At 53.9% G+C, this 13,596-nt stretch overlaps 1 protein-coding gene across 1 annotated transcript; it reads left to right on the top strand.

Annotated features, from left to right (window-relative positions):
- Positions 1-7,825: 7,825 nt before the first annotated feature.
- SMUG1 (single-strand-selective monofunctional uracil-DNA glycosylase 1) lies at positions 7,826-13,265 on the top strand (the record flags this gene model as incomplete). The annotated part of the gene is made up of 3 exons (XM_079716009.1): positions 7,826-7,895; positions 10,500-10,798; positions 11,835-13,265. The coding sequence occupies 3 exons, from the start codon at positions 7,826-7,828 to the stop codon at positions 12,360-12,362; spliced, it is 897 nt and encodes a 298-aa protein (XP_079572135.1). The 3' UTR covers positions 12,363-13,265.
- Positions 13,266-13,596: the final 331 nt, after the last annotated feature.

Raw genomic sequence — 13,596 nt, 5'->3', positions numbered from 1 at the left:
GGGGAAGAGGGCCAGGGGCTGGGGGGAATGATGGGGGCAGCGGCTGAGGGGACCCTTGGGGGGAAAACTGGGGAGGGAGGGTTGCGCATTTGAACATGAAATTGATCACATGTAAATACAATGCAAATGACATGCAAATGAGCACAGGATTTCTCTGAGTCCATAGCTCAGACATTCTCTTCCTTGGCCTGAGAATTGGGGCCAATTTGCATCCAGTTCCATGCCCAGTGCCTTGTTTCTTTATTATTAATATTTTCAGAGGGAGAACACAAGGTCTCACTTGCTAAGCTGGAGAGGGAGCCAAGGTGAGGCTGGTCCCTCTGGGCTCCCTGGGAAAGGACGAGACCACCCCCTCTCGCCGCTGGGAATGGTAGCATCAGAAAAATCGACACGCCTGAGTGACAGTGAGGGAGCTGAGCGGTAGGACTCCTGGGCTATGCACCTGAACTGATGGGAGTCTGAGAGGCAGAGGCTCAGCAGTGAGGCAGAGAGGTAGAAAGAGACAGATCCCCACAGCTCAGAGACAGATACGCGGAGAAGATGAGGATGCCTCACGTGGCCTGCGGGGTAAGGCATTGTCATCCTCTCTTCCAGGTGAAGAACGAAATGGCCGGCCCAAGGTTCAGAGAGGTGATGAACTTCCTGAGGTCACACTGCTGGTAAGTGCCGGACCCTCCACTTTCCTTGAAAGCTTAGTGATGCTTTCAACCCACCATAAGTGCATCTCTGAATGAGATAAAAATAGAGAACAGATATTCATCTTTTCAGCAGGTATTTACTGAGTACTTACTTGGTACAAGGCAGTGGGCCTGTGCTCAGAAGAGAGAAGACTAAGGACTGATCTCTCAAAATATACAGTCTCGCAAGGTTCATAAGCATTTTAGCAATAAGTGAAACTGAACAGTTGGTGACAAGGGTCACCAGGGAGGTACAAGCAAAAGGAGGATCAGGGAATGCTTGCAGGGGGACGTGGCATTTGATGTGAGCCTTGGGGAGTGGGTAGGATGTATTCAGTGACAGAGATGGGGAGGGAAGAATGTTCCAGGTGAGGGGGGCAAGATGGGCCATGGCGCAAAGGCAGGAGAGGATGAGGGAGTCAGGCTCTCTGACGTGTGGGAGCACAGGATGTGTGGAGAGGTGTGAGGGAGGTTAAGCTGTGATGGTGAGGGAAGGGGGGGTCAGGACACAAGAGAGCTGGGAGGCCACTCCCGGGATGTGGATGTTACCCGGCTGGAGGTCAGCAGGAAGTAGAGGAGAGAGTCAATCATTCATTCAATCATGAATTCAGTAAATAGAAATTTATTGGACATGAACCACATGCCAGGGCTGCCCTGGTAGCTTGGGATGCCAGGCTCAGGTGAGGTCCCTCCTTTAGGAAGTTGGGTCAGCGGCAGTGTCCTCATCAGTACATGCAGATACGAGAGCATGTCCCTCACAGTGTAAGTGTGAAGATTAGATGGGTGAATCCACATAAAGTTCTGAGGGTGCCGTCTCATCTAGAAGGAGCACTCAGTAAAGGTTGGTCTTGTTATCATCCTCATCACTACTCTGAAAGGTATGGGATGGAGGACAGAGGCAGGGAGAGGGGTCAGCCATCGATTGCAAAACGTGGGGAGGGTGGGAGTGTGGGAAGGAGGGGCAGGTAGAAGGCTGCGGGGACCAGAGAAGACAAGTGACAGAACCAGAGGCAGGGGCAGGGAAAGTGTGGTCTGGAAACACTGTAGGGAAAGGAGCTGGGCTGGGAAGACTCAGCCTTGGTCAGGTCCCTGCTCTGTGGCTGGTTTGCTGGCAGAGCAGGGCAGGGAAGGGGAGGGCCTGGGTGGTGGGTAGGCTGGAAGCTGGGGTTCTTGGTTCCTCTTCCCACTTGGCTACTTGGACCCTCTTCCAGACTCATCTTGGCTTCTCAGTTGCTTAATTTGGCTCAATCCGTGGGAGATGCACCTCCCACTCTGCCCGAAGTGTAACTTTCATCCTCCTGCTGCGGGACCTAGCGATCAGACGAGCCCGCTTGGCTGTCTGTCTGTCTGATATCTGTGTGGTCCCTTCAGGATAATTGCTCTGGACAACTCTAACACCACTCAGACAGATTGTCCGGCCTCCTGGCCCCGACATCTCCCACCACTGCATCAAGCCAAATTACTCAGCCCCCCCCAAGCCCCAGGCTCTGGTGAAATCCGATTAGTGAGGAGAGCGCTTCGCTGAGCTGACAGCTCCTCCGATAATTGCTTCCCAAGCAAGTGATGCAAATCAGCCCAGCCAGCCAGTCTCCGCTCCTCTCCTGGGGACCCAGGCGTCCAGGCCCCAGGAGCGGAAGAACACCTGAGTTGGAGAGACTTTGGAAGCTGTCGCCTGCCTCCAGCTAAGTAAAGGCCACCAATCCATAAAGCTGGTCTGTGCTGCCTCTGGGCTGAGGAGGGGGCAGCGGGGTGGTAAGACTGGGACGGGGGCCCCGCTGGCTCTGCATTTCTGCCTTAACTGAAAAGGCATCATTCTGCACCTCACTCTCGCCCCTTGGAAAAGAATCCTACGTACCCATTTCCCAGTAAGGTAGATGAAGGCAGAGATACAGAAGGCAGAGACAGGGAGATGCCTGAAACTGTTAAGAAATAAATGGAATGGGGCTTCCCTGGTGGCGCAGTGGTTGAGAATCCACCTGCCAATGCAGGGAACACGGGTTCAAGCCCTGGTCAGAGAAGATCCCACATGCTGCGTAGCAACTAAGCCCATGCACCACAACTACTGAGCCTGTGCTCTGGAGCCCACGAGCCACAACTACTGAGCCCACATGCCACAACAACTGAAGCCCGCACGCCTAGAGCCCGTGCTCCACAACAAGAGAAGCCATCGCAGTGGGAGACCCACGCACCGCAACAAAGAGTAGCCCCCGCGCGCCACAACTAGAGAAAAGCCCACGCGCAGTAACAAAGACCCAATGCAGCCAAAAATAGATAAATAAATAAATAAATTTATTTTTTTAAAAAAGGAACAAATGGATGAATTCACAGCCTACCTCCCCTGGTTCTCCAGCTATAGGAAGGAGGTGGGAGCGGGACCTGCAGGACCTACAGATAGCTTTCTCCATTTATGAATCCCCTCCCCACCGGCCTGGGGGAGAGACATCGAGGGTTAAGTCCGCATGGAGCTCTGGGCTGTGGCTGTGATATGACGTATCTTTGGAGGCGTGGGGAGCCTGATCAAATCCTGAGACTTCTGAGACTTTACCAAGGAGGACATGTCTTTGGGATGCAGTGGTTCTTGCTTGCCCCATGCATCAGGGACTCCTCGCCACTTCCCTAATTCAAGGTCCTTTTAAGGGCTTGTTAATGCCTCTTCCTAATGCCCTTCCTTCCTACAGCTTCCCCTCATCCCATCTTCTGCTGATCTTGGAGGCCTGAAACCACTTTCCTTGCAATCCTGAGCTTCCAGCCCCCAAACCTAGCTCATATGGGTCACTGTTTTTGTGGAAATCTCCAGGGACGAGTTGCCCAGTCTTGTCCTCATGCTTGTGTGTCTGATGTGGCTCTATGGCCTGGATCTGGGGTCCTCAGACTAGCATCTGCCTGCGACCCTGGCACATGGCCATAACAGCGACACAATTAGCCTTTATGGAGGACCAATCCTGTGCTACCCACTGTACTAAGCACCTTACGTAATTAAGTCACTTAATTATCACAAAAGAAGACTTGGTTACAATGATTATCCCATTTTACAGTTGAGTTAACTGAGGCACAGAGAAGTTAAATAACTTGCCTCAGGTCACCACTAGTAACTGGCAGAGCTGGGATTCAAATGCAGGTGGTCAGAGTCCAGAGATCACACTCTAAAGGCCTCTGCTACATCGCCTCTCCTTTCCAATGCTCTCTCTCTTTTTTTTTTTTTTTTTCCGCGATACGCGGGCCTCTCACTGTTGTGGCCTCTCCCGTTGCGGCGCACAGGCTCCGGACGCGCAGGCTCAGCGGCCATGGCTCACGGGCCCAGCCGCTCCGCGGCATGTGGGATCTTCCCGGACCAGGGCACGAACCCGCGTCCCCTGCCTCGGCAGGTGGACTCCCAACCACTGCGCCGCCAGGGAAGCCCTCCAATGCTCTTTGAATGTTTATTGGGCTGACTGAGAGAGGACAAGTGAGACAGCGCCCACTGTAGTGGGGCAGAGGGACACGGCTACACTGACAGACAAACACCTGAAGCCCTTTGGGGTTCCCAAGGATGCAGGTGGCAGGAGCCAACAGGGTGATACCTGTTACTTGGGGAGTGGGAAACATGGCCCTCACCTTCTCCAATCCCCATATCTATTTTCTGCACTGGAGCCCTGTGCTAGACAGCTCCCCTTCCCTCCCCTAGGAGCCTGGAGGCAGGGCAAGGGCTAAAGATCAGCCTAGAAGCCCAAGTGATCTGGGAGTCTGAGCTAGGACCTCCAGAGGCCGATAGATGGCGCTCGTGGCCCAATACAGCCCAGGCAGCCCAAGGAAACCAAAGGAAAACAAGCCAGCAGGTTAACCCCTTCCCGCCTGGGCTCCAGCCCCAGAAGCAGGCTGGTGGGCAGCTGAGGGCGCTGCCCCAGGCCTGGCTGGCCCCTAGGGAGTGACCCAACTCTCTAGGCTCTGTCCAGGCCACAGCCTGGGTCTGCTTCTGCTGCTTCCCCACAAGCTTTATCTGTAAATCCCAGTCAGCCAGCCCCATGGAGACTTCCCAGAGGGCTAGGAGACTAAGACATGGACAAGGCAGGCTGGGAGGCTCCACCCCAGCCAAAGTTTCATCTCTCAGGCTCCATCTCTTGAAAGTCTATGGATCTCTTTCTAATCACCTCCAGCTCGGGAGAGCTCCTCACCTCCATCTTCCCTGAGAGGGACTCACCAAGTGGGGAGGAGTAGCATGGACTAGAGACAGAGAAGGCCCCCAGGCCCCTGTGGGGTCAGCTACAGGCACTCACTGGGGGTTGCCCAAGATTCAGTTTCTCCCATGTTGGGACTCCCTATCTCTGGGGTCCCTGTCTTACAGGGACAGAAACAGTTATCCAACACTTCCAGGAAGTTGGAATTGGGGGTGGGGGTCCTGGGGATCTCTGCTTGCCTGTCACTCACCTGACTCATTACTGTCCTGTAAACAGACTTGGAGTGTGGAGGGGCTGCCATGATGATAACCTGATAGCGCTTGGCAGCAATGGACAAAGGCTAGGGTGGCGGGAGGGTTGTCAAAGGGTTGGTGAGGTTCCTAGAATTTTTTTTTTTTTTTTTTGGCTGCACCACGCAGCTTGAGGGATCTTAGTTCCCTGACCAGGAACTGAACCTGGGACCACAGCAGTGAAAGCGCCAAGTCCTAACCACTGGACTACCAGGGAATTCCCTCCAAGAATTCCTAAGCAATGAGATAACACCACCGGTGTCGTTCCCCTTCCCTCCTAATTTTTGTTTAGAAATACACAAATGCATAGATCTATGGAGATAGAGGAGGCTGAGCAGGGACCTGTCTAGAAGTTCAGGATATTCTTTTTTTTTTTTTTCTGCGTTGGGTCTTCATTGCTGCGTGCGTGCTTTCTCTCGTTGCGGCGAGTGAGCGGGGGCTACTCTTTGTTGCAGTGCGCGGGCTTCTCATTGTGGTGGCTTCTCGTTGCAGAGCATGGGCTCTAGGCACGCGGGCTTCAGTAGTTGCAGCACGCGGGCTCAGGAGTTGCAGCGCGCGGGCTCTAGAGCGCAGGCTTCAGTAGTTGTGGCTCATGGGCTTGGCTGCTCCGAGGCATGTGGGATCTTCCCAGACCAGGGATCAAACCTGTGTCCCCTGCATTGGCAGGCAGATTCTTAACCACTGCACCACCAGGGAAGTCCCCAGGATATTCTTATTTCACTCATTCCAGAGAAAAAAGCAGAGATAGGGAGGTAGATGTACACAGAGGGAGAGAGAGACACACAGATACACAGCTATACAAGAGACTAGGGATAGAGATACGTTTACATAGGCAGAGAGTCAAAGACACAGAGAGAATCTGGCACAAATGAAAGCTCAGGAAATAATGGAATCTGTTGAGGTGGATGATTAAGTCAGTTTCCAAAGTCTTGCAAGGGTAGGGGTGGTTTGTCACCTGTGGTTCAGAGGGTCACTCCTCACAGTTCCCTGAAGCTCCTCCTGCATCCTTTAAGTTTTTGTCTGCTGGTAGGACAGCAGGGGAGGCTAGGGAAGGGGATAGCATCCTTGTTCTCTCACCTCTTCCTGTTCTGGGATTCATTGGTCTCCACCTGCAGGGAGACTGCTTTCCCTGGTCTCAGTCATGGCTGTGCTGGAGTATTCAGGGCAGGGGGATGGGAGGAATCTACAAGATAACAGGCCTTATGGTGTTTACAGTCTAATGAAAATATTATAGTCAAGACACAGAAACAGATCCAGAGACAGGACAAGAACAAAGCTAGGAGTGGGACAGCTTTGGATATTAGTATTGGGTTGGGGAGGTGGGAGGGAATGAACTGTTAGATGAGGCCATGATATTGGTCTAGGAAGGTGTGCTGGACAGAGTATTCGAGGGGGAGGATTGGGAAGGATGGGAGGTCGTAGAGCTGGGTAGACAGCAGAGCAGAGTAGGGAGAGAACTGAGATAGTAAAGCCATGGAGACAGGGGCTTGGACAGTAATGGGGGATGCAAGAGTCTCAAAGTCATTATTAAGGAGTTGTTAGAGATGCCAGAAGTGCCTCCGTGGATGTTCTATATACAGTCCTTGGAGAGCTGCAAAGGAGACGTCTCTTATACCTGGGGCAGAAGGAGGGCTAGAAATGGTCTGTAGCCATTGTTAATACCCTCAGGTGAGTTGAGAGACTGCGGATAGTTGAAGCTCCTTGATTGACAATCCCTTTGGGAAAAGTGTTGTGGATGAACTTTTGGAAAGGTGATGCCCTCTACGGCTAGAATCCAGGATCTCCAAGATCCTTACAGAGCTTGGCTTCTCACTTCTCAAGTCTTCAGGATTTAGCCCCGCTGTAAAGAATAAACTACAATCCCCAGCGTCACTTAGGGCTAATTTAGCACACCTTCCGGGAAATTGAGTATTTCCGGCGGAAGTGGCCGCAGCTACGCCAATCGCCTTCCCTAAACAAAGTAGACTACAATTCCCACAACCCTCCGCGCCCAGGGGCGGGGAAAAGGAACCGGAAACCGGATGGGGCGCTGGACGAGGTAAGGAAGTGGGAGTCTGGCAACTTGGGGCGCTGGGGGCGGGCTGGGAGCTCCCTGGGCTCCCCGTGGGTGGCAGGCGGGGAGTCGGGATGTCTGTGTTTCGGGGCCCCTCGCTCCGTCAGGGGCTCGCCCGGCGCAGGGAGAGCCGAGCCCATGGAGCCGCCCGGGGGGCCTGCGGAGACGAGGCTTTCCCGTCGGGCGGAGCCCGCGGGCGGAGGTCGAGATTTCTTGTGGAGCTTAGCCGTCAGCCCCCTCGGAAGTAGGAGGAGAGATGAAATGTTGTTTCTGGGTCCATGCTCCATTATTATTATTGTTATCATTATTGGTTTAAGGATTTGCTGATTGTCCCTGTGGATTCCTGGAGTGCCCCCAAGGGACAGAGGAGTGGATAGTGTCTTGGATTCCTTCTGCACTTGCTGGGTTTAGTGTCAGAGAGCCTGGGTGGCCAGACGTATCAGTGGGTCACCCTCCATTTCCTTCGCACTTAATGTAATATGACACTGTCATTTAGAAAGTATCTGCCTTTCTTAAGTCTGTGGCCCTGGGTGACTTTAGATAGGACATCCAAGTTTCTCCTTTGGTGGGCTTTCATGGTGTTTTGTTCAGGACATTAAAGCTGGAATCACAGTGTATAACAATTGTTTATCTGTCTTGTCACAGTCATTTATGAACCTGGCTTACATTTTATTCATTTTGGACTTCTTCCCCACCGGGAGACTACCACAGTGCCTATCATGTAAGAGACTCATAAATATTGAAAAGTATAAATGAGTTAACAGCTGGTGGTAGGTTGGATGGAATTTGTGATTTTTATTTCATAGAGAAGAGAGGTAAATGACTTAAGATAACTTAGAGATAAAACCAGAATTAGAATTTGAGTCAGTTGACACATAGCCTGCAGCTCTTGCCATCCGGTCAGGCTTTGAAATTCTGGAACACTGAAAATAAGACCTTGTCACTCTTTTGTGTACCCCCAGCCTTGCTGTCTTCAGCATGGGTCCCTAAAGATCAAAGGTAGGCTCAACTTAAGGCCTGAGAGAGGTCCCAGACTTGGAGCAGCCAATCTACTAATGTTGGCACTGTGTGGGGAGATGCAAAGCAAGGGCCCCTGAGACAATTGAGTTCTCCGCAGCTCCCTTCTCAGCTTTTGTTTGAGTTTAATTGGCCATGGGTAGCCACCCAGACAGATCAGTTAAAGACTTCTGAGATCAGTCTAGGGAAGGATTTCCTAAGTTTGGCCCTGATTTTTTTTAAATTTTTATTTTATATTGGGGTATAGTTGACTTAAGATTTTTTTTTTTTTCTCTCTCTCCCACTTTCCCTAGGCTAGGTCAGAGAACAGGTTGATGGATCAAGCTGTTGTGTCAACCTTGAGGTCCCATCTCGGGGAAGAGGTTACTCTTGACCTGGGCAAGGGGTTGAGAGGGAGAAGAACCATGGTCCCTGCCCTGTGGGAGGCCCAGATGTGATGGAAACATGCCAGAGCCTGGCAAGCCCTCAGAAGCAAGCAGAGGGCAAAGCAGGCAGTTGAGCCTTGAGTGAACTCAGGATGTAGAAGTGGAGAGGAGTCTATCAGGAAAGGCTTCTTGGTAGAAGGTAGTTTTATTTATTTTTTAATTTATTTTGGCCGTGTTGCACAGCTTGCAGGATCTCAGTTCCCCAGTCAGGGACTGAACCTGGTCCCTGGCAATGAAAGCCCGGAATTCTAACCACTAGGCCACCAGGGAACTCCCAGAAGGTAGTTTTAAACAGGATTGAGAAAAGATGGTGTGGATACAGCTGAGCAGGTGTTTGTTGACTGCCTAATAAAAGCTAGGACCTTGGAGCTATGGAGGAAAATTAAACAGGGTCTCCTCTCTGATCTGCCTCAGTCTAGCCCGGGAGGCCAGGTGTGAATTCATGAAGAAGCAACTAACCATGGTGATGTGCAGTGGTTCTCAGCCGTCACCAACAATCAGCATCACTTGAAGAAGCCTGTTTAAAATACAGATTCCCAGGCCTCACGCCAGCCATACTTGGGTTGGGCGAGGCTGGGAAGGTACAGCAAATGGTGCAGCGTCCCGAAGAGGGACGGCTTTACCAAAGGGATAGTTGAGCTGCATCTGGAAGGGGAGGTATGATTTGGTTGTGTGGAGGGGTAGGGGACTCACAGTCCTGCTTCACTGAAGGAGTCTGTGAAAAATTGGGTTTGTAGAAATAGTACGTGTAAGGTTTGGGGAGTTGAGGTAGGAAGGGCGTTTTGAAAGTGTGAATGGAAAGGTCAGTTTGGACCACTGGGTTTGCATGGCAGTGATTAGAAGGAAGATTGGAAGGAATGGCCTCTGTGGGTTACAGAGCTCGCTGGGGTGCTCCCTCTTCCTCCTTCCCCCCTTCCCTCTTTCTCATCCTCTTCCCTTCCCCTTTTACCTTCCCTGGGCCACCATTTACACACAGTATCTCATTCCATTTCTTATATCAATATTTTTAAGTGGATATTGTTTTTCTTAGTATTTGGGTGAGGAGACCTGAGGCTCTGGCCATGGTTACCTAGCTTGTAGGAGTCTAATGTGAGTGTGGTAATCGTCTCACTCACCACTGAAGATTCTTGAACGCGGGCAAGAAGCTGGGCTGGGGTTGGGGGGTTGTAGAATTAGCAGGGTGGCCGATGGAACCGTCTAAGGTAAGATGGGTGTGGATGGTGATGCGCACAGCCTTGAGTCAGATGGTTTGGGTTCAAATCCCAGCTTCATTATTTGCTAAGTGCATGACCCTGGGCAAGTTGCTTGATCTTGCTAAGCCTCAGTTCTCTCACCTGTAACGTGGGAACAGTAACACCCACCTCGTGGGGTTGCTGTGCACATCAGTGAGGGGTACCTGGCACAGAGCAGTTGCTCACCACCTGGAAGCTCTTGTAATCAGCTCCGTAATTAGTCTCTGGGCTGTGGCTGTGCACCTGCATCCCATCCTTCAGCATGCTGGTTTCCAGGACACAGCCCCTCCTGGCTGGGCTTGTTTTAGGTGCTGAAAGTTTGCCGTGTAAATATTTATTGAAAACCTAGGCATGGCCTAGGAACCAGTGACTCAAAACCTGTCCCTGATGGAAAGGAGGTTTGGAGTGGGGGATGATTGGTGGTTATGGGCTGTGCTCACCAGGTAATATATGAAGAGGGAGGATACTTGAATCCGGAAGAGGAAGGGCCCTTCGTTACCAGGAGCTGAGATGAGTGAGGGCTTGCCTGGAGGTTGGGGGTGACTGACAGTCTCTTCTGAGCCCAGGAAGTGGTAGTAGGGGCCCTGGCCAGCCTGGACCCTCCCACGCTATGACTGGGGCTGTTGGGGCCCCTGTCCATCTCTTTTCCAGGTGACAGTGGCATGGCTGTGCCCCAGGCTTTCCCGCAGGGGCCCCTCCATGAGGGGGGTGCCCTGGTGGAGCCCCAGCCCTCCCCTCGAAGCTCGGCCGAGGGCTTCTTGGAGGAGGAGCTCCGGCTTAACGCTGAGCTGAAGCAGCTGCAGTTTTCTGAGCCTGTGGGCATCATCTACAATCCTGTGGAGTATGCGTGGGAGCCGCATCGCAGCTACGTGACCCGCTACTGCCAGGGGCCCAAGCAAGTGCTCTTCTTGGGCATGAACCCAGGACCCTTTGGCATGGCCCAGACTGGGGTAAAGAGGTCGGCTTCCCCTGTTGGGTGGAGGGGGAGGCTTCAGGGTGGATGCTGGGCCGCGCGTGCTGTGGGGAGCCTGTGCACGGCTGTGGACGTGTGTGGGCCCCCCCGCCCCACACACTGGCTCCTGTGGTCTCAGACACTCTCCCGGCCTCGCGGCCCCTAGTTAACCAAGCACATTAATGGTAGTTCCGCTTCCCCTGTGAGCTGTCCACTAATTGCCTCTGAGAGCCCTTCCTTCCGCCAGCCCCATCCTTTCCTTACCCTGCCGGATCTCCCCTCTCCCTAGAGCGTGCTTGGGGTCAGGAGAGGGACCAGGACTTATGGGGTCCGTGGGGAGACTGGTTGACCAGGGTGGGTAGGGAAGAGATGCAGGACTTTCCGGCAACCCGGGTTCTGCTTCTTAGCTTGAGGAGAGCTTCGGAACAGAGCAGACTCCAGGGCCTGCCTGCTTCCCTCTCAGACCTCCGGATGAGTGACTGCCCCTCAGTGGGGGTGCTCGGCAGGTGGGGGAGGGGAAGAGGCTTCAGGGCAGGAGGCTCAATCGCTTTTATTGATCCCAACTGGGGGCTGAAAGGTGATCCATGATGATCGATGGAAACGACAGCTTGAGGCCTGGGGCCGAGAGGGCGCCCAGAGAGCAGTGGTCAGCCCTGTCCCTGGGCCTCCTCTAGCTCTGGCCGCCTTTCTGTCTCGGGCCATCTCTCTGTCCCCCCCTGCTACCCGTCACGCCCTGTGTGGGACCACATATCCCCCACGCGTTTCCTGTACCTGGTCCCAAAGGCTCGTGGGGTAGAGGCAAACGAATAGATCCTCCTGGACCGCAAGCCACGTGAACAATAGGAGAAAGAGGGACAGGCTCAAACCGAGGGCCAGGAATCCGTGTCTCAGGCCCTTGGGTGAAGGTGGTTGGAGCGGGGGGGTGAGTGGGGCGCAGCTAGATCCTCTTGGAGGGTGGAGAGGGGCTGGTTGGTTCAGAGCCCAGGCGTCAGGTCTCCAGTCTGAAGCCCTGGTGTGTCTCTCCTTCCCCACAGGTACCCTTTGGGGAAGTGAGTGTAGTCCGGGACTGGTTGGGCATTGGGGGGCCTGTGCAGACCCCTCCCCAAGAGCACCCCAAGCGGCCAGTGCTGGGACTGGCGTGCCCTCAGTCCGAGGTGAGCGGTGCCCGGTTCTGGGGCTTTTTCCGCACCCTCTGTGGACAGCCCGAGGTCTTCTTCCGTCACTGTTTCGTCCACAACCTGTGTCCTCTGCTCCTCCTGGCTCCCAGCGGCCGCAACCTCACCCCCGCCGAGCTGCCGGCCAAGCAGCGAGAACAGCTCCTTGGGGCCTGTGACGCGGCCCTGTGCCGGCAGGTGCAGCTGCTAGGGGTGAGGCTGGTGGTGGGCGTGGGCCGCCTGGCCGAGCAGCGGGCGCGGCGAGCTCTGGCCGGCCTGATGCCCGAGGTCCAGGTGGAGGGGCTCCTGCACCCCTCCCCTCGCAGCCCTCAGGCCAACAAGGGCTGGGAGGTGGTGGCCAAGGAGAGACTGAACGAGCTGGGGCTGCTACCGCTGTTAACGAAGTGAGCGCCCCTGCGGCCGGCACAGGACGTGTTCAAGGTCCCCTGGGTCCTTTGGGGCAAGCAGATGGCCGCGCGCCTCCTGGACTGGAGCGACGAGGTCCCCCTCGGCTCCCTGGCAGTTTGGACACTACTCCTGTTTGCCCTCCCGATTCCTGCCCGCCTCACCTTCCTTTGAGCGTTGCTTCTTTGGTCTGTGGTACCCAGCTCCACAGAGAGCCAGCACCTGCAAACTGCTCCGCCTCAGTGTTTCCCTGGAGCCTCTCTTCGGCGGAGAGTGACCTGAACTGTGACTTCCGAGGTCATTTTTGCTGTTTTAGAGGAAAGATCCTGCCAGGATCCCCACCCGTCCTCCTAGAATGGCTTCCTTCAGCTCACCCCTTGCCTCACAGGGACCAGGACAAAGCGTGGGTCGTGGCTGCTGAGAGTGAGCTTCTGATGGGAGACTGAGGCTGCATCAGAGAGAGACAATTCAGTGTGGCAGCGTGGGAATGGCCAGAAGACCTGGATTTCCGTGCCAGCTTTGAGACTTGTGCACTTTATGACTTTGGACAAGTTGCTTGACCTCTCCAAGCCTCAGGATCCTCGTCTATAAAATGGGGTCCCTGCCTCATGGGGCTGGTGTGGGGATTAACTGAGGTAACCCTTAAAAGTGCCTTGCGTACTGCCTGGCACGTGGGTGCTCATTACACCTTTTCTAGCTTTCTTGCCCCCAGGTTGGGGAGGCACTGCACTACACTACACAGGAAGCCCCTCTGACCCAAAGACCCGGGTTGGGGTAGGGGTCTGGGCCTCCACCTGTAGCCTGAGTGATGGGCAGATTCTTGCCCCACCAGAGATGGACTAATGACTTTATGACAAACCCAGCCTGTGATGTTTCCATCTAAGCATTAAAAGCTCCTAAACCCTTTTGTGTTGGCTCTTTTTCCCTCCTGCATGTCAGGGGTAGAAGGTGGTAGTTTATATTTTCCCATTTCTTACCTCTTCCTGTTTGCAAAGGGTTCTCTTGGGTAGCCGGAGGTGGTATGAACAGTCTCTAATTGCCTTACCAAAGCTGCAGGGTCTCTGTTAGGGGCCTGTCCAGTGGTTTGTCTGCTACTTGGGGCACTGTGATGGGTGGATGGGAGCCTGGTATCTCCAGCTGACTCATTTCTTACGTCTGCTGAATGGCTGCCCCTTTAGTAAGGGCTGGGAGAGTGAATTCAGTTGGGGGCAGAGACCAGCTTAATAAGGAACACATG

This window comes from Hyperoodon ampullatus (assembly GCF_949752795.1).
Source record: "Hyperoodon ampullatus genome assembly, chromosome: 11".
In the NCBI taxonomy this organism is placed as follows: domain Eukaryota; kingdom Metazoa; phylum Chordata; class Mammalia; order Artiodactyla; family Ziphiidae; genus Hyperoodon; species Hyperoodon ampullatus.
Note: the sequence above shows the minus strand (reverse complement) of the source record. Positions and strands in the feature narration are given on the sequence as shown.